Source organism: Halichoeres trimaculatus, unplaced genomic scaffold (assembly GCF_033239565.1).
Source record: "Halichoeres trimaculatus isolate MK-OKI-2021-1 unplaced genomic scaffold, fHalTri1.1 fHalTri1_scaffold_2, whole genome shotgun sequence".
Lineage (NCBI taxonomy): Eukaryota > Metazoa > Chordata > Actinopteri > Labriformes > Labridae > Halichoeres > Halichoeres trimaculatus.
In genome coordinates, this window is record NW_027437180.1 from 38,093,085 (window position 1) to 38,115,569 (window position 22,485).

The 22,485-nt window shown below is 41.0% G+C and overlaps 3 protein-coding genes across 3 annotated transcripts in view; 1 reads left to right on the plus strand and 2 right to left on the minus strand.

The window, feature by feature from the left end:
* The window catches only part of LOC141809170 (apoptosis-stimulating of p53 protein 2-like), a 31,648-nt gene extending 27,751 nt beyond the window's left edge, over positions 1-3,897 (plus strand). The window contains exon 18 of the mRNA XM_074696043.1: positions 1,965-3,897. Coding sequence (XP_074552144.1) covers positions 1,965-2,006 — 42 coding nt within the window. The 3' untranslated portion in view covers positions 2,007-3,897. The remainder of the gene's footprint in view (positions 1-1,964) is intronic.
* Positions 3,898-5,242: 1,345 nt separating this feature from the next.
* Positions 5,243-15,985, minus strand: LOC141809236 (GTP-binding protein 2-like). The gene is made up of 12 exons (XM_074696150.1): positions 15,604-15,985; positions 14,523-14,549; positions 14,163-14,347; positions 13,975-14,086; positions 13,669-13,866; positions 13,380-13,554; positions 9,082-9,301; positions 8,699-8,834; positions 8,461-8,519; positions 6,971-7,142; positions 6,405-6,569; positions 5,243-6,324 (listed from the first exon to the last, which is right to left on the minus strand). The coding sequence occupies exons 1-12, from the start codon at positions 15,787-15,789 to the stop codon at positions 6,130-6,132; spliced, it is 1,830 nt and encodes a 609-aa protein (XP_074552251.1). The 5' UTR covers positions 15,790-15,985; the 3' UTR covers positions 5,243-6,129.
* Positions 15,986-17,293: 1,308 nt separating this feature from the next.
* On the minus strand, positions 17,294-21,530 carry LOC141809242 (E3 ubiquitin-protein ligase TRIM21-like). The gene is made up of 2 exons (XM_074696163.1): positions 21,345-21,530; positions 17,294-19,531 (listed from the first exon to the last, which is right to left on the minus strand). Exon 2 carries the CDS (start codon positions 19,527-19,529, stop codon positions 17,880-17,882), a length of 1,650 nt encoding a protein of 549 aa, XP_074552264.1. The 5' UTR covers positions 19,530-19,531; positions 21,345-21,530; the 3' UTR covers positions 17,294-17,879.
* Between the last annotated feature and the right edge of the window lie 955 nt (positions 21,531-22,485).

Consider the following 22,485-nt stretch of genomic DNA (forward strand, 5'->3'; position numbering starts at 1 on the left):
GTCCCATATCCTGCTCCTTTCCTGCAGTTTAATCTGGATCATTGATGTCTTCATGAAATGGTAGTAACATGTTTTGGTCCAAAAAGCCAATAAATCAAGCACAGCAGCATTGTTTCCAGGCTCTCATAGCCCCTCTGTTCAGAACGCTCTGATTTAGTGGGCGTGGCCTTCATATGTAAATGAGCCACCGCTGATACCGCCCCGCTCTTTCACGTCACTGAGAGCGGCGCCACAAGCTCCGAGTGCACAATGTTTAGAAAACAGCGAAGCTCGTTTACCGTAACATTACAGGCTAAAACAACAGGATAACCGCAGCTAAAGTTAGCATCCTGAAGCTAACACAGAGACAGGGGGACACTGAGGAAAAGCTCTTCCATCTGCTCCACAGCACACAGCATTTAAAATACTCACATTTCCAGGGTCCCAGGTTTGTTGGAGGATGGTTGGTAATGCGCCTGGATTCAGGACCAGTCTATTGGCTAGCCCTCTGTTGGACTGTCCAAAGTTGGAAAAGCAGTCGGCCGTGAAGTGACTAGCACACACATGCACAGTTTTACTGAGTGTAGCTGGAACATTTCCTTGATAAATGAACTCTAGACACTTAGTCTGTCTTCTTCTCAGATGGGAAGCTTGAGCATGGAGCTATGTGGCTGTTTACAGCCAAAAACAGAGCAGTGATGGCTCTTCAACTTTGGCATTCTCGCCCAGGTGAGGGGGTTCGGGAGTATCTACTCCGATGGACCAATCAGGTCAGACTTGTTCCTGATTGGTCAAAAAGGGAATCGCTGACGTCGGCAAATCCCCAAAATTCCAAACAGCTCGTTTTAGGTCAGGATTTTACATTAACAAGCTCTACTAAGAACAGGTTTGGTCATTAAATATCACATTGTGTGGGCTGGGAGGAAAGACAAAGACCCACAAATTTAACCAAAAGACTTTATAAAGTGATTTTTGCATAATATGGGACCTTTAAGTAATAATGTTTTAAGATAAAACTCATAATGAAGTTTTTTTTAAGCTGTAATATTTCAAAATAAAAGTTGCCAAAAAATAGTGGTAAAGTCGAAGTAAATTATAGCAAAGTTGAAATGTTTCAAAATAAAAGTTGTAGTAAAGTACCAATAAATACATGTTTCAAATAAAAGTCAAAGTCACATCACGATATCGTTATAATGTTTCAATATATTTGTAATGAAGTCAAAATAAATTGATATTTAAGATAAAAGCTTTAATAAAGATGTTAAGTCATTATAAAGTTGTAATGTTTCAGGATAAGGGTCAGCATGTTTGATCAATCAATCAATCAATCTTTATTTGTATAGCGCCAAATCATAACAAATGTTATCTCAAGACACTTTACAAAAACACTCACAGGTCTTGACCTGTAAATGTTAATACATTTTATTAGCAGAAACCCTACATCAAGACAAGATAAGGAGTCTTATCTTATCTTAATCCACCATGAGTACAGGACTTTGCAGGATTTAGCAAGTCACAATGGAGAGGAAAAACTTCCCTTTAACGGGCAGAAACCTGGGACAGAACCAGACACGTTAGACAGACATCTGAGGAGACTGACTCTATTTAAAAATAAAAGTTGTAGTCGAGTCACAAAGTGAAAATGTTTTAAAAGAATCCCTGCCGACAGAAGACTTGGGTTCCCCGGGGCGGTTTGGCTCTGGTCTTGGAACTTCTCTGCGTACCCCCATCAAAGGACAATCTGATGTTTTTAGAGTGAAATCCAGACTGTGGATCCAAACAGCTGCAGCCGTCTCAGAGTAATGAAGTCCTGAGCCGCTCATATCGCTGCAAAAGCTAAAAACCCTGCTGGTGCCATTCGAAGGCTTCCTCCGCTGTTATCTGTTTTTAATCAGGTCTCAGAGAATCCCGTCCCTCAGCCGTGTGATGTAACAGTATTTAATGTGTTCCTGATGCTGTTTTTAATGACTCTCTTAATTTCACAGCTGTATCTGAGGATCAAGCCCCGGCAGAGGAGCCTGGCTTAATGAGGAACCAGACACAAATCCTTCAAGGGGACCGGGGTGTTCTGACACTCTGGACTGGATCAGCGGGAACACAAAATCCTGGAGGGTGTTTCTTAAAAAGAGGACAGATGTTTCTGTGGACTTCGTTTCAAACTTCAGCACAAAGAATGTCGCAGTGAGCTCTTCATCCTGACGCAGCTGTCACAACATCCGCGATGACACTTTGATTTATTTCACTTTGGTGATTCTGTTCCAGCAACCTGTCCGACAACGCCAGAATACTCAGTCACAAAAAACACTCAGATATGTTTTTCTTTCTCAAGATTTTATTTCAGACGGTCTCTGGTGTAGCTTTTTGGCCGTCGTATCTTGGTTTCTGAACCACCCTGGGTGGGTCCCTATAATTTTGGTGATCTGGTTTTAAGCAAAAAGCTTTTACTGTGGTGTCCGACTGTTTAGTTCCATGTATCCCTCGACAGCAGGAACTCTACCCAGGATCCAGGAACTATCCAGGAAAGTTTTAGCATGAGGCTCTATGGGGAATGACTCACTGCTGGAGACAGACTCTAGTGGACAGAAGAGGGACTGCAGTTCTTAAAATCCGAATTAGCGCATCATTTTCAAACTTAAAGGTAGGGTCTGCAGGAGTTTTCGTTGCTTGTCCACTTAAACTGGGCTCCTCCTCCTTGGCTCAGTGCCAGCAGCAGCACACACCCACTGCCTCCAATCATGACTATGTGAACACACTCTAGCCTAGCCCACCTGTAGCATCGCGTTTCTAAGACTCAAGAGCCGAGCACCTGAATTAGCATGTTAGCACAAGCTAATCATGGGTATCTGACTCATACCTGGTTAGCAGAAAGCTAACTCACGTGCTGCTCTCCAAGTTCCTGAAAGCGAGTGAAAGTCGAGCCGAGCTTCGCTCTTGTTTAGGCAAAAGCGTCATTTGCTGGAGTTTTGTTTCACTTTGGTTGTTTTTCTTTCTCCGAGCTGCATCTGCTATCGTAGCTGCTCTGATTAGCGTCTTCCACCCGCTAATTAACACGCAAAGCCACTTGCACAAAGGGCGCTCTGTGATTGGCTGAGGTAACCACGCTTACCCTCTGTCCAGAGACGTCCTGATACAACAAAAAAACATCAACATCCAGGCTAAGGAGGGGGGTTGAGGCTGACACTGACACACATTTAGCGGGATTATTCGTGTAAAAGTTGAAAATTTTTGGGGGGGGAAATTCTGCAGACTCTACCTTTGAGGTGCCGCCCAGGCATCTTTATTTTATTTTGAAAATCCTCGACTTTTGCTCATTCAACCTCCGATCCTGTAGAATGTAATTTAACATTTATTTTATTTGTGAGTTAACTCAAAAAGGAACAAAAAGTGTCAACAGCAGGATGTGGACATGTTTATTTCTGCTGAAACATGGAGCTCTATGAGGAAGGACTCACTGCTGGACACAGCCTCTAGTGGACACTACAGGAACTGCAGTTTTTGGCACTTCAGCATTGGTTTACTTTTCTGCTTGGTGCTGCTGGGTTTGGATGAAGAAGGTGGTAAGTTTTTGTGTTTTTCATAAATGTTTTAAGTTGAAAATTTTCACTTCTGTGAAATTTTGTTGAAACTGTGACTTTGAAAAAAACAAACGAAATGTGTTTTTTGTTTTGGGTTTTTTTGTCAGTTAGATTATCGCTGGTTTCCACCGCCCATAAATCAGAGAATGTCTCTAAGTTTATTGTACTTTTTACTTTTCATGGAGCTAGGCTAGCAGTTTCCACCTGCTTCCAGTCTCTGTGCTAAGCTATGCTAAACACAAACTGGGCCTTATCTCTGTACTGTACACCCAGATGAAACTGATTGACGTCTGACTGACTTGACGAACAAGCTGATTGTAAAAAATAAAAAATATTCAAAGAATTTTCTCTTTTTTTCAATTTTACATTGAATTAAAAAACAATAAATGACACACACACACACACACACAAACACTCAGGAGGGAAATGTTTCAGTTGTGCTGTTTCAGAGATGATTTATTAGCTGATGGACAGTCGGGAGAAAACAAACTGTAAAATCTGATGTTCAGCTGCAGCATCCACACTGCAGAATGGTCCTCACACACACACACACACACACACACACACACACATGCAGAATCAGAATACAAAGTGCAAAGTCAACACTAGCTCCATTTGAACAGTTAGCTTGAAATGCTAAATACATTCGATGTTAACGATTGCACAGAACCTCAGAGACGGAGAACAGGAGCTGGTTCCACACACGGTTTCACAGCCAGAGGCCAAAGGAGCATGCAGGTTACGTTTCCAGCTGCTGAGAGCTGCTGTTTCTACCATCACCGGACACCGAGAGCTCGTCAGAACAATCCGGAAACCAGAAAGCAAATACTTCAGCGTTTGAAAAAGCAGATGTTTTTAAAGTTTCTAAAGAATCAGGAGTAAAAGGCTGCCAGCGTTAAAACGTCTGCAAACAAATCCACCGTCAGCCTCTGTCACTGTTGTCCATTAGGGGGCGGAGTGGAGTCTGTCGTTGGGATTAAAGATCTGCTTTCTGTACGGAGAAGATTAGAGCGAATAAAGTGCAAAAGAAGGAAAAACTGAACAGAAGAAGCTGCTGGTTTCGGAGGATTATCAAATCTCAAACGCTATAATCCACATGAATCTACTGATTCAAGATCAGAGAGAAAACAGATCTGAGCTTCGACTGAACTCAGAATAAAACTCTACAAGGAAAAAATAAGTAAACAAAAAAAACCTAGTGTCAAAACAAAAAAAACTTAATAGAAAAGAAGACAAGGTTCTTGGTTTTTAAAACTTATGAAAGGGAAACTGTAGGGGAAAAAGTCATTTGTTTGGAAAAATATTCTAAAAAAATCCAGAAAACTAAAAAAATAAAATAAGGGAAGAGAAAAGAGAAGGTTTTCGATTTAAAAATAATTACAATAAGGAAACTTTAGTGGAAAAAGTTACATTTTAGGTTTAAAATTGAAATTTCATTTTTTTTAAATTTATTAAGTATTTTCCGATCTGTTTACCTTTTCAACTTCTAATTAAATATTGAACATTTGATGGTTAAAAGTTATAAAAATCCATAGTTCTGCAATAGAAAAAGACTGAAACTGAGAAAAAAAGTTGAATTTTAAGTTAAAAAAAAAAATGAAAAGGTCACATTTCTGACTTCATTTGGGAAAAAAGGGGAAAAAAATCAAGTCAGGTATAAACTAAAAAATCATAATCTCCCCAATCTGTTTTGATTTCTAATAGGGTCCTGAAAATTTGGTCATAAAAATATTTAGATATCCAGAATTTTGTAATAAAAAGTTTGTGGAAGTCAATTTTTTTTAAAAAAAGAAAACATTCTCAAAGTATAAAAAAATTTAAAAGAAAAAAACTTTCAAGTAAAAAAATAAAAACTGGTCAGTCCTGATTCTGTGGAAGAATCTAAAATAGAAAACGGGATCAAACGGATCTTACATTTAGAGTCAGAGCTGTTAATTTTTCTCTTTTGTGGATTTAAAAAAAAAAAAGCAGAAAAAAAACATGAAATCAAGAAATGTGAAAATTTAAATGTATAAATTTTAGAATATGTTTTCTGTTCACAGAAGTAATCGGATTAATTAATCCCCTACAGCTGAATCCTTCCCACACAGTTACTCTTTGCTAAACTGCCAGAATTTGACCCTGGACAGCCACCGTACCCCGTGGAAACATGCAGCAGCGTTGTGAGAGCGTTATCTTTGACGAGCAGACTCAAACTGAAAGTCCTCCTCCGTCTAATCCCCCTCTTCAAATGTCGTGTTGAGTGTGAGCGTGTGGCGGTTTGATGATGAGGAGGGGGCGCACTGAGGGTCAATCCTCGCAGGGTCACATCAAACCGTTCCTCAAACACCCCCCCAAAATAATCCCGCTGCCTTCTCACGGCGAAGCGCTGCAGATTAACCGTCCAGGGTTAAGTCCAGGAGGTCAGACTGCTCCGACTGGAGACACGAACGTCTGCTGGGAGGAGGATGATGATGCTGAGCGAGGAGGACAGGACGACAGATCCAGGACGGGCGGGTTAATACACCAACATGTGGCGAGGGGGCGGACCCCATCAGAGGAACATCTATGACGTCTCCGCGGAGCTCCTCCTCCTTCAGTGCTCCTGCAGGTTCTGGTCGTGGTTCTGGTTCTGGTCGTGGTTCTGGGAGGGGGGCAGCAGGCGGGCGACATGGCCGATGCCTTTGGTGACGCCCTCCCTGAAGAGCAGCTTGGCGCCCAATCGCAGGTACTCCGGGTGCTTGATGAAGCGGAAGCGGACCACGGCCCTCTCGCCTGTACGCAGCTCCTCCTGCAGGGCAGAGCTGCAGTTACACACCCACACAGCCAGGGGGCGCCCCACCACAAGCTTCATTCAGACCTTTCACCCACCTTCCCGTGAAGGCACTCCACGATGGCCGTCTGCCGCACGTTGCCCACGTGCACCGTGACCTGTGACCCTCTGCGGAAGGTCTTGGCGTGGAAGAGCAGCACGATGGCGGCTTCGAACTGACAGCAGATGGTCGGGTTCATCTTGGGACTGACCATCACCATGCCCTGCAACGGCCAATCACACGTCACTGTCACTGCACGCTGACACCAGGCTGACTCCACTCGGCTCGGCTGAGGAGGAAGCGCTGAGGTGGCGCCTCTCAGAGCGCCGTCCTCAGCAGAGCCAAGTGACCAGGATTACATCACAACATCACAACTTCCTGTCTGCAGCCAGATCCTCCGGGGAGGAAAACCTGGTTTAAGAAGATCAAAGGGCTAAGTCTGGTCCCTGAAACCAGGATGTGTGAGTCTGATCTGATTGGACAGTCAGTGCTGTGGTTTTTAACGTCTCTGTGACCCAAACACAAACTTTCATGAAGAAAACTTTAAGCAAGCTCAGAGATAACTTCATTATTTAAAGTAGACTTTGTTCTGAGGATGGCGTCTTTAGTCATGTGACGTCTGACCTTGCGCAGCAGCGAGCGATCAAAGTTTCCCAGAGCGAGGGTGGCGGCCTGTCCCGCCCTCAGCACCCTGCAGGCCGAGCGGTTCCTCTGGATGCTGCCCACCTTCAGGCGCAGGAAGCGACCTTCATCAGTGGGACCCACCACCAGCCGCTCGCCCTCCCGACACACGCCGCTACGGATCAGACACGGAACTCAGGAGAAGGTTCTATTCCTTTATCATTCTATTCCTTTATCATTCTATTCCTTTATCATCATTCTATTCCTTTGACATTCTATTCCTTTGACATTCTATTCCTATTTCATTCTATTCATTTATCATTCTATTCATTTATCATTCTATGCCTTGAACATTCAATTAATTAAACATTATTTTATTGCTTGATAACATTATTCTTTGCCTTTTAACATTATTCTTTTCTTTATCATTCTATTCCTGAACCTCATTCTATTTCTTTATCATCATTCTATCCCTTTTACATTTTTGTATTCCTTAAATATTCTGTTCCTTTATCATTCTATTCATTGAACATTCTATTCATTAAACATTCTATTCCTTTAACATTCTGTTCCTTTATCATTCTATTCATTAAACACTCTATTCCTTTAACATTCTATTCCTTTATTATTCTATTCCTTTAACATTAATTTAATATCATTCTATTTCTTGAACATTATTCTATTCCTTAAGTGTCATTCTATTCCTTTATCATTCTATTGCTTTATCATCATTCTATTCCTTTAAATACATTTTATTCCTTTAACATTCTATTTCTTTAACATTATTCTATTCCTTTGACATAATTGTATTCCTTTGTCATTCTATTCCTTGAATGTCATTCTGTTCCTTAAGTGTCATTGTATGCCTTAATCATTCTATTCCTTTGACATCATTTTATTCCTTTATCATTCTATTGCTTTATCATCATTTTATTACTTAAAAAACATTCGTATTTCTTTAAAATCATTCTATTTTTCAAATAATTCTATTTCCTAAACATTGTTCTTTTGCTTGATAACATTATTCTATTCCTTTTAACGTTATTCTTTTCTTTATCATTCTATTCTTGAACCGTATTCTATTCCTTTATCATCATTCTATTCCTTTTTCATTTTTGTATTTCTTAAACATCATTCTATTCGTTCAACATGATTTTTTCTTTATCATTCTTTCCCCCTGCACTCATTCCATTCCTGTATAAAATCCATTTGATCTATTTTTTGAATACATATTGTTGCTTTAATCTCATTGTATTGGTTGCCAACATTCTACTATTTTGATAACATTCTATTGCTTTGATCTTATTTTTCTAAAAACATTGTATTGTTTTGATAACATTCAATGTCTTTCATTAGATTCTATTATTTTAAACAAATTCTACTGCTTTAATCTCAATTTCCTCAGATCTCTTTGATCTTCTTCTGTTTCTTTGTGGTAAACTAAATTTAGTGTTTTGATTCAGACATGAGTTTGATCTCTGCTGTTTTCTCACCTGTACAGAGTTCCCCCCACCACAGTCCCAACGTCAGGAACAGAGTAGATCTCGTCCACCTGTAATCACACACACACAAACACACACCCTTACATCACAACAGCGTTCAGGTGGTGTCAGGAAATCAGAAAACCACATTTCAGACTGGTATGGGAGGAAAGTTAGCAAACCTTTCATCACCACGGCAGCTACAATCCTTTGAGTGTGTGTGTGTGTGTGTGTGTGTGTGTGTATGAACCTGGAACTCTGTGAGCTGCTGCATCAGCTCCTCCTGCTCCTTGCTGTTGCTCAGAGGAGGCAGAATGTTCAGGAAAACCTTCAGCAGGTCCAGACACTCCCCAGACACACTGGACAGGGTGAAGATGGGCGTGATGCTACACACACACACACACACACACACACACACACACACACACACACACACACACACACACACACACACACACACAGAAGAACTTTAATCGTGTACAAAAAGGTTTTTCTAGTCAAACTTTTGGTCTGGGTATAATTTCTGTTTCATTGTGTTATTTTTTAGCCTCTGTGTTTGTGACAGCTCTGGTTGAAAAACGTCTTGCGGCTGGTTTCATGAGGCTTTCTATCAGACTGTATTGTGACACACACCACGCAGACTGGGCGAACTGCTGTGCGGCCGTCACGGCGTCATCAGGGTTGGATATCACCATAGGAACCTTGTTGCAGCCCGGTTGCTTCAGGACCCGCTCCAGCTGACGAACCGTTCTGTCCACGGTGCCGCGGGAGCACAGGTCCACTTTACTGACCACGATGAAGATGGGAACTTTCAGCGCCATGGCCAGGCCCAGGTGCTCTCGGGTCGTACCAGCTGGACGGAGAACAGGGACACTATGAGTGTGCTGACATCCAGGTAAACAAGAAACCATCTGACCGGACCCAGAGCAGCATTTTATGTTCTTTAACTTCTATATGACATTATCGAGATCCACTTTCTACCATCTCTAGTTTTGTCTGAACCACAAACAGATATGACGCAAAAAAAAGAAAGTCATCTGAAAAATAAAGGAAGATAAAAAAAAGGTGATTTTGCAAAGTGTTGATGCTTCGATCACATTCGATTGTTTTGACAATATTTTATCGCTTCGATCTCATTCTGCTCTTCTGATCTTTTTCTAACACTGTGATAACATTTTATTTCTATGTCACCCTTTGAACTGTTTACATCTGTATTTTTGGTTGTCTCGTTAAATTTATTACTTAAAACAAAAATAAAAAAAAACTTTGCTTTTAAATTTCTGATCAGTAAAGTTTAATCTAAAAAGAAAATAACCGTTTGTTGCAAACTCCCCAACCAACAGCTCTTTCTCTGATGAGTAGATCACTCCTGACCTCTAGTGGTGATAAGAGGAACAGTTTTCCAGTGATTCATGATGAGTGACTGCTTCTACCACAGTATTAGATTCAGAGCAGGGCTACAGCTATCGAATATTTTAGTATTCGAGTATTCTACTGAACATTACATCGAGTACTCGAGTACTCGGATAAAACGCATTTTTGCGTACTTAAACAGCAATTATTTTACAAATGGAAATTTGTTTCAATCAAGTGTAAAATCAAGTCACTTTGGGTGATAAATTTTAAATTCTGACACATATAGCTCCATTACTACTTGATATTTGTACGCTTCATTGACCTGTGATCTAAATTTGACATCTGCTCAGTGAGCTCAATTATGTTTTTGTTTTTTAATCATCTTCACTCTTCAGTGCTGTGTTTTGTAGATTATCTACAACACTAAATCAGTAATCAACCAATTTGCATAACAAGTCATTTGTGTGTAACGGTTGTGGACACTGAAGGAGAGAGGGATAACATCATATGAGGGACAGAAAGAGAATAATATCACACCAGTGTGGCATCTTCATGGAGAAAGCGTTGGAGATGTTTCTTGTTATCTGAGCGCTGGCAGATAGCTCAGTGCACTGCAAAAAACTGAGATCTTATCAATTGTTTTTGTCTCATTTTAAGAAAAAATTGTCTAATCATTTCATTTATTCATTTATTTGATTAGGACAGTGCACATCAATCAACAATTTCGCTAAACACATCATTGTAAATATGCTGGAATTAGCACAATAGCTAGATTTCATCCGTTGTCCTAATCATACTTGATATGAGCCACATTCAATTGATCAGCCCAGAAAAATGTTTTGTTTCAAGTTTTTTAAAGAGAAAAATGAGGTCTGAATCGCTTGTAACAAGTTAAAAAAGTCTGCCAATGGAACAAGAATAATTTGCTCGGAAATTTGCCTAAAACTAGAATAATGTCTTAATACAAGTAACTTTTCTCTTATTCCATTGGCAGATTTTTTTCTACTAGTTGTAAGTAATTTAAACTTCATTTTTGTCTTTAAATAACTTGAAATGAGACATTTTTTCTGGACTGGTCAGGTGAAAGTGGCTCATATTAAGTCTAAAAAGGAATTTTGTTCTGAAAATAAGACAAAAACACTTGATAAGATTTCATTTTTTTCCAGTGTGGTATTGTCTGTGTGTGTATATATATATATATATATATATATATATATATATTAGGGGTGTCTCGATGTTACATTTTCACTTCCGATACGATACCGATACTGCAGCATTGAGTATTGGCTGATACCGATATTAATCCGATACGATATCAGCATTAAACATGCATACTTTTATTACTTATTTTGTAGTATGTCTGTCATGTTAGAAAAGGCTTGATTAAGTGATTTTATTCAAACAAAGAACAGTAGCCAGCAACAGAAGGTATGAGGAAAAACTGACCCATTTATTATTAACCAACGGGTAACAGAAATTTTAACATTAAACATAAAAAATACTAGTAATTGAATAAAAAAAAGAATAAATTAGAAGACCCAGAAAATAACCTAAATAAATCAAATAAAAACAGCAGGAGCGGAGTCTGGAATGGACTGATTATATCGGAGATTTTAGATGCATTCCGATACGAAACTGATATTTGGTTTTTTTTGCTGATATCGGACCGATATCCGATATTAACATCGGACTGGGACACCTCTAATATATATATATATATATATATATATACATATATATATATATACTGAATCTGAATCTTGTGGTGGTGTGGTTTATTTGTCCTCTTTAGGGAATGAACGTGTCTGTGTGTGTAAATGCGCGCATGTGTTTGTGTGTCTGTGAACACGTTGGAGCAGAACTTAGCCGTGTGCTAAAGATCACGCGCTCTTTCACGCACTGTGAAGTTCCACGAGGAGAAATATGAACCCAATGATGTAGAAACGACATCCCGTCATGAAATTAGATTAGTAACATAAGGTTTTTTTATCTGAAAGATTAAAAAACAAGGTATGGACCTGATTCATGAGAGAGGGAACTCTAAATCACTTCTGCTGTGATCTGGTGCTGTATGGGAAAAAAAATTAACTCGACATTCAGGGAGGCGGAAAGTAGGGGAAACTCTGCAACCTGATAATATGTTTAGAACTTCAAATGAACTTTGTTTGGTTGGCTCTTTTTGAGATGTTAAAATATCGATCCTCCTCCACCATTCATTCATACGCAGTCTCCTGCGGAGTCACACTAGCCAAGGTTACATGAGGAGTTTTTCGTCTTTCCGAATGACTTTTTCGAAAACACTAGTATATATGGAAAGGAATATTCCAATCTCTGGTCTACATGCGCCGCTGTAATCAAACAGAATAGTCAATGAGGCATGCGCTGAAAAACATAAACATCACATGATTTATCAAAGCTGGAGGACGACAGTTTGTTTATCATGGTGTTGCAATACTCCGTATTGCGAGTTTGTCGTCCGTCCAGTCTTGAAATTATGTTCATTTCTTTCAAAGTTTGGATCAAAAACAAACTTTCCTCCAGTGCTGATTGCTAGCTGCCATTTTTAAAGTTGAGGAACGTCTCTAGTTGTGTCTTATGTCATATCTGAGCATGCACTGAAAGAACACACCCTGACAACTTTCCGTTTGAGTGGATACATGATACCTCAATCGGTTTGGGGAAAGGAATATTCCACCCTGTGAAACCGATTAAATGTCCATTCAGATTGGCATGTTTCTTTTGGAATGAGGTGTATACAAAGGTTAAATTCTTTCCATTTGAGCAAATAAACCGAATGCAAGCGGAATATTTGGTCCATGTATACATGGCTACTGGCCAATCTAAGCCGTGCCATACTCTACACGCCTGCACAATGAGGCGCAGAGAACACTACTACAACTTCAGTGACTTTTAGGCTCATATTAAGTCGTTTAGGTGTGACACAGCCCTCTGACACCCCGGCTATTGTTTAAAATGACTGTTGAGAGAAGCGGTCGCAGCGATCGTCTGTCATTGATCATATGGAGTGTCTGCGTTTGTGCGCGCATATGAAGTGGACCGCCTGAAGCTCACCTCTCCTAAGGTGCCAAAGAGAAGTGAGTCACACTGGTCAAACAAAATGTGATGTGAAGAGTGTATGAAAACAGTTCAGCTAGCCAGTGTGACCGTGATGAGAGACTGCTGCGAGCCAGACGTCCGTCTGTGATGTGTTAGTGATTTTGGGTAGGGGAGGGGCTCAGCACGACCGGCTCGTTGACAAGCAGCTGATGCAGATTAATATATGCTTTCATATCAGTCTCCAAACTCCAGAAAAGAAGCTAGATTTGTTGTCAGTCGCTATTTGGAAAAAGAGGTAACTTGAGGAGTCTGAAAACTCTCTAAATACAGCGTCAGCTTTATTCGAAGTACCACTCTTTGATCTTTTTTAAAATTAAACGATTCCTCGAGGCGGAGAAAATCCCTCGACTATTGTTTTGTAATCGAGTACCTCAAATTATTCGAGGAATTGTTTCAGCTCTGATTCAGAGTGATGAGGAAAATCCTTTCAAAGCGTTAATTAAGGGGCTGCAGCTCACCAATGCCCGTGTTGGCGCTCACCACCAGCATGGCGAAGTCGGGGCAGTAGCTGGTGAGGCCGAAGATGGTCGTCTTCAGGTACTTGTGGTGTCCAGCCAGGTCGATGAAGGTGATCATCTTGGAGGAGCTCTCACAGATCTCCTCGGCTGTCCTGGACTCGCTGTAGTTCACCACCTGAAGACACATCATCAGTTTCTATTACAGTCTGCAAACACATTTACTTTATTTTGGAATATTCACTCAAACGGCCACTAGGGGCACTGTGCTAATCTTCCTGTATCCTCTCACCTCTCCTTTGCTGTTGAAACCCAAGATCTCGAAGCTGATGCTGGAGGTCCGTCCCGTTTGGATCTCGTGGAGATGTCTGAAGAGGTTGAGTCTGGCCCGGCCTCGACCGTTGTCCAGCTCTCCCTGCGTCAGGACGCCCAGCAGGGTCGACTTCCCAGAGTCCACATTCCCAAGAACGGCCACCCTAAGATCCAGGAACTGCCCCAAACAACAGGAAAGAGAAGTTTGATCTTTACGCTGAGGTAAACGCTGAGACGTCAGAGTTTCAGGGCGAGCAGTGTGGGTTAAAGACTGACGCTGCTTCACCTGCTGATCATCAGGAACCTTTCGAACCAGGACCTCTGCGATTTTCCGGGGGATCCTGTCCGAGTCGTGGTCGACCTCCCTCTCTCTGAGGAGCGTGATGTCAGCGCCGACTCTGAGGTGGAAGAAAAACCTGATCAGACAGGACTCACCACACGGAGCTGTCACTGCTCTCTGATCATGTGACCTACTTCTCCGCCATCCTCTTTAAGGTCTTGAGCGAGGCCCTCATGTCGGCCTCGGTCAGACCCACCAGCAGGCCGTTGTCCTCCACGCCAATCTGGTAGACGGCCTCGCCGCGGCCCTCCTGCAGACGCCACTTCAGCTGCGTGGCCAGGTGCTCGAATCGGTACTGGGTGGGGTTCACCAGCTTCAACTGCAGGGCAACAGCAGGCGAGGATGCTCGAGTTTAAACACAGAACTATCAACACAGGTTAAGGTTACGAGGAAAAATCACACTCATGTAGCTATCCCGACTGTCCCTGAAATGACAGTATTGATATTTATCTTTTTTTGATCACAGTGTGTTTCAGTGCAGCGCATATATTTACCTTATACTCAATGTTTCCTTCTTCAGCCTGAGAGGAAAGAAAAAGAAGTGGACACTTAAAGACACACCAGAGACAAAAGACTGGACTATGACTTAAAAAAAAAAAAACAAAAAAAAACAACCCAAAAACCAAAAAAAAAAAAAACAGTATTTTGTGTGTTTTTTAATGAAAAAATACAAATACTGCTAATTATAGTCAGAGTTTCTTTGAAGTATGGTGTTAAACTTCCTTATTCCTGTTTAAGGACCAACAATGCAGCTAATCAAACTGATCTCTAGCATCAAAATGCGAAATAATATTCAAACGGAAATAAATACTTTTAAAATTTTAAAAGTGATGAAATATAATATTAGACATCTCAGTGAAGGCCAAAAGGAAAAAAATCTCCAATTTTAACAAACCGGAAGCCTCTTGTCCCGCCCACTTCTCGTATAGGAAGAACACTAACCGTACCTCATTTACTATTCCTGTGATTTAAACTCCATTTTAATAAATGAAGGCATTCACCTCTATATAATGCCTTTTTTTGTCATATTTATGAATAACACCAAAATACTCCTTAACTCGGCTTTGCTTTGAAGCCCTTCACTGATATTTTCATGTCATTACTTTTGCTGTTTTCCATAGACTGTATACTTTTCACGTTAGGTCACACTTCCGGTTGTAAAGAGAGCCTGTTTATGGAAGCCAAAATAACAATATAATATACATGTTAATTAAGAGGCATATGCCGAATTATTAAGTGGACCTTCTTAATTCTGAAACGTGTCAATACAACCTTTAATTACAGTTGCTGTTCATAATTAGGACTGAATTAGTCTAAATTGTTGATTATTTGAGTGCGGTTTGGTGTGACGTATGTCCAGATGAGAGAGAGCAGAGGTTTTGGCGGTAGGGGCATAAAGAGTGTAACTCATAATGTTTCTAAATGAAGGCTAGTTTCTTAATGATTTATTAATGAGGAGTAAATTTAGTGTAGAAACGACCAAACTGGCTTAGTTTCCCTGCAGCGGCACAGCTAACTGAGCCGGCTAGTTCAGCGGGCTTGAGTGCGGTTAATCCCCGGGCTAAAGGAAGCTACCTCCGGTGGGAAATACGGCGGTGGTGTTTTGTTGCTCCGGTTGTTCTTCTTGTTCCGTCTTCTCCGGCCTCGTTTGCCTCGTTTTGTTCGGGACTTTTTCGACGCTTTCCTCCCGTTACTGCCGGAGCCCTGTCCGTGTCTGGTGTGTCCGGGGGACACTGCACCACTCCCGGATAAATCCACCATGGCTGAGCCCGGGGGGAGTCACCAGCAGCCTGAGACGGGAGATTGAACTCACGGTACCGGAATCACCTGAGGCACCGATAACGCTCTTATTCCTAACATCACATCGACCCAAACACACGGCCTAACGGGGGAGGAACCTGCCGCGGAGGATGCTCTCTCCTCAGCAACATCAGCACCGTCAGGTTACTACACACCTCAACACTTCCGGTACGATCCTTCAAAATAATTTCCCTCCGCAGGCTCCTTAACGGAAACTAAACATATATAAATTTAAAAGTCACTAACAGCACTTCAAATACAATTTTTACCACATTTATATATTTACCTGATTGTACCAGTCACGTCTTTTCGCCAGAAGGCAGTGGTGCTCATGGGAAATGGAGTCTTCATCCTGAGACACTAGTTTTTCTGGAAAGTCCTTTGCTAACACTAGCTAGCCCAAGCTTGAAGCCTTGTTTTGGTGTTTAAAGTTCTGACCCATCCTGCTTCAGGCTGATCATTCTTTAAAATCAGTTTAATCGTGTGTTTTTACCTCTTGCTTCATGTGTTTGTACTTTTATTAAAGGACCAGGTAAAAACAGAGCTACGCATGAGATCTCTGTGAGAGCCCACTGACACGTTACTCTGTCACAAGAGATTTCTATTCCATCCATTTAACATGTTACACATCTCCTAATGGACCAAAATCAACACAGAACACCTAGCTTGATGCTACATACTTGGGGAGCTGCATTAATATGCTAGCTGCTAGCATACGTCGCTATAACTTTGCCTTTACAGCACCAGGAGATTCATTTTCAGTCATTTCAACGTATTATCATGAAGTTATCATAAAGTATTTGGCCAAAATTGAAAACGTCAACATGAATATTAACATATACATACAAATATGGAAAGAATCAGAGCAAAAGTCAACAAAACAAATTGAAAGAAAATATCTAAATTAATAAAACAGGTGTTTAAAGATTCTTCGAGGTATTTTTAGATGATTTAAAGCTCAAATAAATCTCTGTTTTTCTCAAACTGGTGTTTTGGTAAACTCTTATTTCAGCCTCTGTCTGAAACACTTCGTTTTAGCTGCTGTCTCTTTAAGGCTCCTCCTTCCCTCCTGATTGGCTAGCCTCCTGGAGATTTGTAGAGGGTGGGGCTACAGGGTAGCCCTTGGTGTTTGAGGCCCTGATATTCAAACATGTAATTTTTGAAAAATAGACAAACCAAATTTTAATAATTTGAAATTTTGTGGTTTATTATTAGAAAATAAAATCTTCACAAGAACGCAGAATCAAAATGGGTCATAAGAAAATAACAAAAAAATTCTAAATAATTTCACAAAATATAAAGAATAAATTTTTAATGATTAAGTAATTGCATGAAATTTTTTTAAAAAATAAAATCTTTTCTTACCTTTTTCAAGATTTTTTTCATGATTTCTATCTTATATTCTCATTAGCTTAAACACTTTTTTAAGCTATACATTACACGGCAAATACTACATGTAGATTTAATAAGATAGGTTTTCATAAGTTCAATCAGCAGGCTAAACAGCATGGAGGATCCTTTAATACAATGCCCTGTCCTGCAATCCGGACAACAACAGCAGAGCTGGTGAAAGCATCTTTAAGCAGCTGGAACAGGAAGAGCTCTGACAGACACAGTAAAGGACACAGAAAAGCCTTTTAGAGATATGACGTAATTCATTTCTTTACGCCGGCAGCACAGATTGTCCGAGGTGATGGGACAGAGTCATGATGACCTGAGGTTTTCTCACTGTGACTCTTTTCTTTGATCACGTGTTTGAAAAAGAAACAAACTCACAGCTGACTCTGGCAGTTTAAAACTTTATTATAAAGTTATTTGTTTTTTTAAGCTAACATTTTACAGATTTCTTTGACTCTTAATGAAAAGAAAATATTTCTTTTAAACAGAAAATCAGTGTCTTTGTTTAAAAGAGGCTAAAGTAAAAACCAGTCAGCCCACACCCTGTCAGTGGATCAAATAAATGTGTTTATGATTCATTTCAGAGCAGAGAAATTGAAACAGATCAACATAAATCAATCAACATCAAACACTTTCAGAGGATTGAAAAACAACTATTTCACCTTGACAGGAGAGATGATCAGAGGAGCAGAGTTTTCACCTCCTTCGTTCAAATAGGGACAGAAGTAAGGGTGGAGTTTCTCCTTGAAGGAGCAGCCAGTGAAGGAGTAGATAAGATCTGCAGAGTCTACGTCATAGAAGGAGACCAGACCCTCCTCATAATCTACAAACACCCCCACCTTCTCAGGCTGAGACCTCAGAGACAGACAGACTCGAGGTTCATCAAGAGCTTTGTACTCATTTCCATTTCTCAACCAAATACCCCAGAGTCCAAACTTAGGACTTGCTGTGATCTCTCCCTTCCTGTTGATGGACTCTCTGGCCACTCCCAAAGTCCATTTAGTTTTTCCTTTAACCAGAACCTCGTAGTAAAATCTGCCTGAAGACAAACTCTGATTTCCTAAAACAGAGACACAAGTAGAAAACCTCTCTGGGTTGTCTGGAAGATTCTTCCTCACATCACAGTGATGAACTTGTTTACCATCATCAGACAGGATGAGACGGGGATGTGCTGTATCAGGATCCAGAGTAACGTCGGTTGCGTACTGCTGAACTCTCCTAAGCTCAGATTCTTGAAGCAGCTTCTTGGTCTCCTCTCTGAGCGTCTCCTCCAGCTGAGCAGCAGCTCTCCTCACAGCCCCCTCATATGAAGGTGGACGGACAGTAACCCCTGTCCAGTCTTTGGTTGGTGGAGGCTGCTGGATGTTCAGGGACTGGACTCTGTGGAGAAGATGGAGGTGGTCTTCGGAGCGTGAGAGCTGCTCCAGCTCAGAGCTTCTCTTCATCAGCTCAGAGATTTCCTCTTCCAGCTGCTTGATGAAGTCTTGGGCCTGTTCCTCTGAACTTTTCTGCTTCTCTTGGATGGTGTGGATGAGCTGGGCCAGGCCTCTGTCCACAGACTCCTTCAGAGCGCTGAAGACTCCAACACCTTCTGCCATCTCTCTGTCTGCGTTTGTCTGACTGAGCTGGACTGAGGCTTTGATCTGCTGGATCTTCACTCGTCTTTTCTGGATCATCTGCTGGATCTCAGCCTCTGTCTCCTCCAGCTCGGCCTTCTTTTCCCCGTATGCTTCTGTCAGAGGAACAAACTCGTGTGTCTTGTGGTCTAAGACAGAGCAGAGCACACAGACACAGGTCTGATCGCTCTTACAGAACAGCTCCAGAGGTTTATGGTGCTTGGGACACATCCTGTCCTCCAGGTTGTCCACAGGCTCCATCAGCTGATGTCTTCTCAGACGTGGAGCTGTCAGGTGAGGCTCCAGGTGAGTCTCACAGTAGGAGACCAGACAGTCCAAGCAGGACTTCAGGGCCTTCAGTCTGGTCCCAGTGCAGGCGTCACAGAGGACTTCTCCTGGTTTGGACTCTTGCTGCTGAGAGCTGCTGCTGCTGGCTTCCTGCTGAGCTTTGTCTCTGAGCTGAGACACCATCTCAGAAAGCAAAGTGTTGACCCTCAGATCTGGTCTTGAGGTAAAAACCTCTTTACACATGGGACACTGGCTCCTGTCACTGGTGTCCCAGTGCTCAGTGATGCAGGCTTTGCAGAAGTTGTGTCCACACGGTGTGCTGACAGGATGAGTGAACACATCCAGACAGATGGAGCAGAGGAACTGGTCCTCAGCACGTTGGGAGTTAGCAGCAGACATATCTGCACACACACAAGACACAGACTGAAACAGGAAGTCAACAGTCAAGTTTTTGTCACAGATGATTTTTGATTTGGTCATTCAGATCCATCTATATAGAGTTTAAACTGAGACCACCCAGAACTGTTGGTAACAGACCGTTTTAACGATAATAATAAAGAAACTAATGAAGCACTTTTAAAAACATGGGTTTAAGAAGCTTTTAGCAAGAAATAAAAAAAAAACTCTTTCAAGAAGAAAAAAGGAACCAAAGACTCAGGGGAACAGCAAAAGAAATCAGCAATGATATCCCACTCAGGACTCAAGATAAGGACTCAACAGCAGAATAACAGCAACAACAAGAAAACAACAACAACACAACAGCATAGGAACCACACAACAAAGGAACCTAACATCCAAGGAACAAAGCAACATGCTTACCAAACATACAAGGGCTGTTTCCCAAAGCCCAGGTACCTTGCCTTGCCTTGGAAGGCAGTGCCTCCGAAGCCACTTCCTAATGGACCAGCCTACAAAGGCATATTTTTTACCATCAGATTCCTTTCACAAATGTTTATGTAATTGGAGTTACATTGTCTCACATAACATGTGTTGCACTGTGGACAGTGCTTGGAAAGTTAAATACAAACCTGGGAGTAGACCATATGCTCAAGCGGCAACAAATATTGTCATGGCTTGCCACTTTTCTACGCTTTTTGCTTTTTTATTGTCACATCATTGACACTCTGCAGGGGCGGCTTCTCAGTAATTATAGTTACGTGAGTGACACACAAAAGAGTCACGTGTTGGACATGATATAAATTGTTATTTTCAGAGGTGTATTTTGTTGCTTACATTTGAATTGGAATTTACGATGCACCTCCACTGGAGCGTCTCTCTGGTGCGTCTTTTCCTTCCATTTTTTCCTTTTTTGTAGATTCACGCGTTGCATGTTGGGTATTTACAGCCATGGCAAGGCAACCAAGGATACACCAGTGTATCTTTGGTCAATTAGCCACATGCTAACCAAACGGAGGACATATGCCTCTGGAGGACATGAACATTGGAACAGCACTTAGGCAGCATCTGATGATGTGGATGCCTGCCCACGCCCACATCAGACCAAGGCAAGGCAAGGTACCTGGGCTTTGGGAAACATACAAGGCCTACACATTCAAGGAAGTACACATCAAAGCAAACCACCAAAACACAGGAACCAGTTATCAAAGGAGCCAAAAATCAAAGAAACTCAACTACATGGGAATCCAACGACAAAGCAACCAACCAGCAAACTAACATAACAACCTAGTAACCAACTATTGAAGGAACCCAACGAAAGGGGGAACCAAAATTTGAAAGAACCCAACAAAACGTGAATAAAACATAAAAGGGACCAAACATAGCGGAAGAAAATGGATGGATTGATGGGAACTAAACATGAGAACAATCAACTACTTTCTTATCAAAATTTAAAGAAATTAAGATCAAAGTAAACTGATATCAAAGAAAACAAAGACAAGAGGAACTCAGCCATATGGTTACCATACATCAAATCAAAGGTACCAAACATTAAAGAAAACCAACATCAAAGAAAACCATCTACAAGACAACTAAACTTTAAAGGAACCAAACAAATTCTAACATAAAAACACATTTCTCCCTGCTTTTTTCAAAATAAAAGCCCTGTGCTGACTTCCTCATTACAAAGCTTTTATTTTGAAACAGTCAGAGGAAGAAGAATCCACAGTGTCTGCAGAAAGTTTCCAGTCAGAGTGAAACCAGCAAACTTTCCCAGTAGAGCTGTAGTTCAGTGTGGATCTGATCAGGAGGACTCACCTCTGTTTGGCAGAGGAAATCAGAGAAATGGGACCGGCTCAGTTTGGATCTTCTTCAGAGGAAATCAGAGAAATGTCTGCTCTGCTGTGTGCCTGCTGCTGCTGCTGCTGCTGACTGTCAGACCTTTAGTTTCGTTTCTTCAGAGTGACGTAGGAGCTCCTCTCCCGCCTCACATGTTGCTCCGCCTCTGACTGACTGAACTATTGTGAAACATGCTTTTTCTCTCTGAGCTGATCTGAGCTGAGAAGAGTCTCCTCAACACCTCCAAACCAGCTCCTTCACAGGGTTTCCCAGTTTGTGTCCTAACTTTGATTTTCTGTGAGTTTCAATGTGAGGAAAGATAAACTCAGTCCAGTCCATGTGGGTCAGGAGGGTTAGCTTCCTTCTCCCCTCTTTCTGGAGCCATCTAGTGGTGACTGTGTGTCATAGCCAAGTGTCTACAGGCTATTATACAGACTTCTTAGCAACTTTTAACCTGGATCTTAAATCTTTTAATGAAACAAAGGAGCCACTTCTGTCTGAGTTTTATCCCCTGTGAAAAGAACACAGCAGGAAACCACAGATGAAAACAGTTTGTTTTGTTTTTGCTGCTTTATCACTCATAAAACTAAACCAGACCAAAAAAACAGGTTCAGCGCAATGAAGAGATAAGGGCCAAAATATATAACTGCTGAAATGTGATATATAAAAAAAATAAAATAAAATAAAATAAATAAATACATAATAATAATAATAATAATAATAATAATAATAATAATAATAATAATACATTTTATTTAAAAGCGCCTTTCAAAACACCCAAGGACACTGTACAGGATAAAACAACAATAACATCAATCGAATCATCAACAGAAAAATAATAAATATATAAATAATATCTATAATATCTTTAATGTAAATAAAATCAGCAAAATAGAACAGAATGTGATAGATAAGTGGATTATATTTTAAACATGCCTTGTTTATTTTTGCAGTGAGTATCTGCTTTTTGAATTGGTGTGTATGTGGTTCTCAATGCTTTTGCAGCCAGCCTCAAGTGGACACTGGAGGAACTGCAGTTTTTAACACTTCCTTATGGACTTCAAATATTGAAGACTGGAGGTTGCCTCTTAAATTGTGTAGCTATGACAATTTTCATGTA

What these genes read in the sequence shown, in the direction of transcription:
- LOC141809236 (XM_074696150.1), bottom strand. Translation starts at nt 15,789, where the DNA reads ATGGTGGATTTATCCGGGAGTGGTGCAGTGTCCCCCGGACACACCAGA. An exon ending in AGCAGCTCACAGAGTTCCAG is followed by an intron (nt 8,520 to 8,698) that starts GTTCATACACAC and finishes GTGTGATTACAG; the next exon opens with GTGGACGAGATCTACTCTGT. An exon ending in TGGAGTGCCTTCACGGGAAG is followed by an intron (nt 6,325 to 6,404) that starts GTGGGTGAAAGG and finishes TCTGCCCTGCAG; the next exon opens with GAGGAGCTGCGTACAGGCGA.
- LOC141809242 (XM_074696163.1), bottom strand. Translation starts at nt 19,529, where the DNA reads ATGTCTGCTGCTAACTCCCAACGTGCTGAGGACCAGTTCCTCTGCTCC.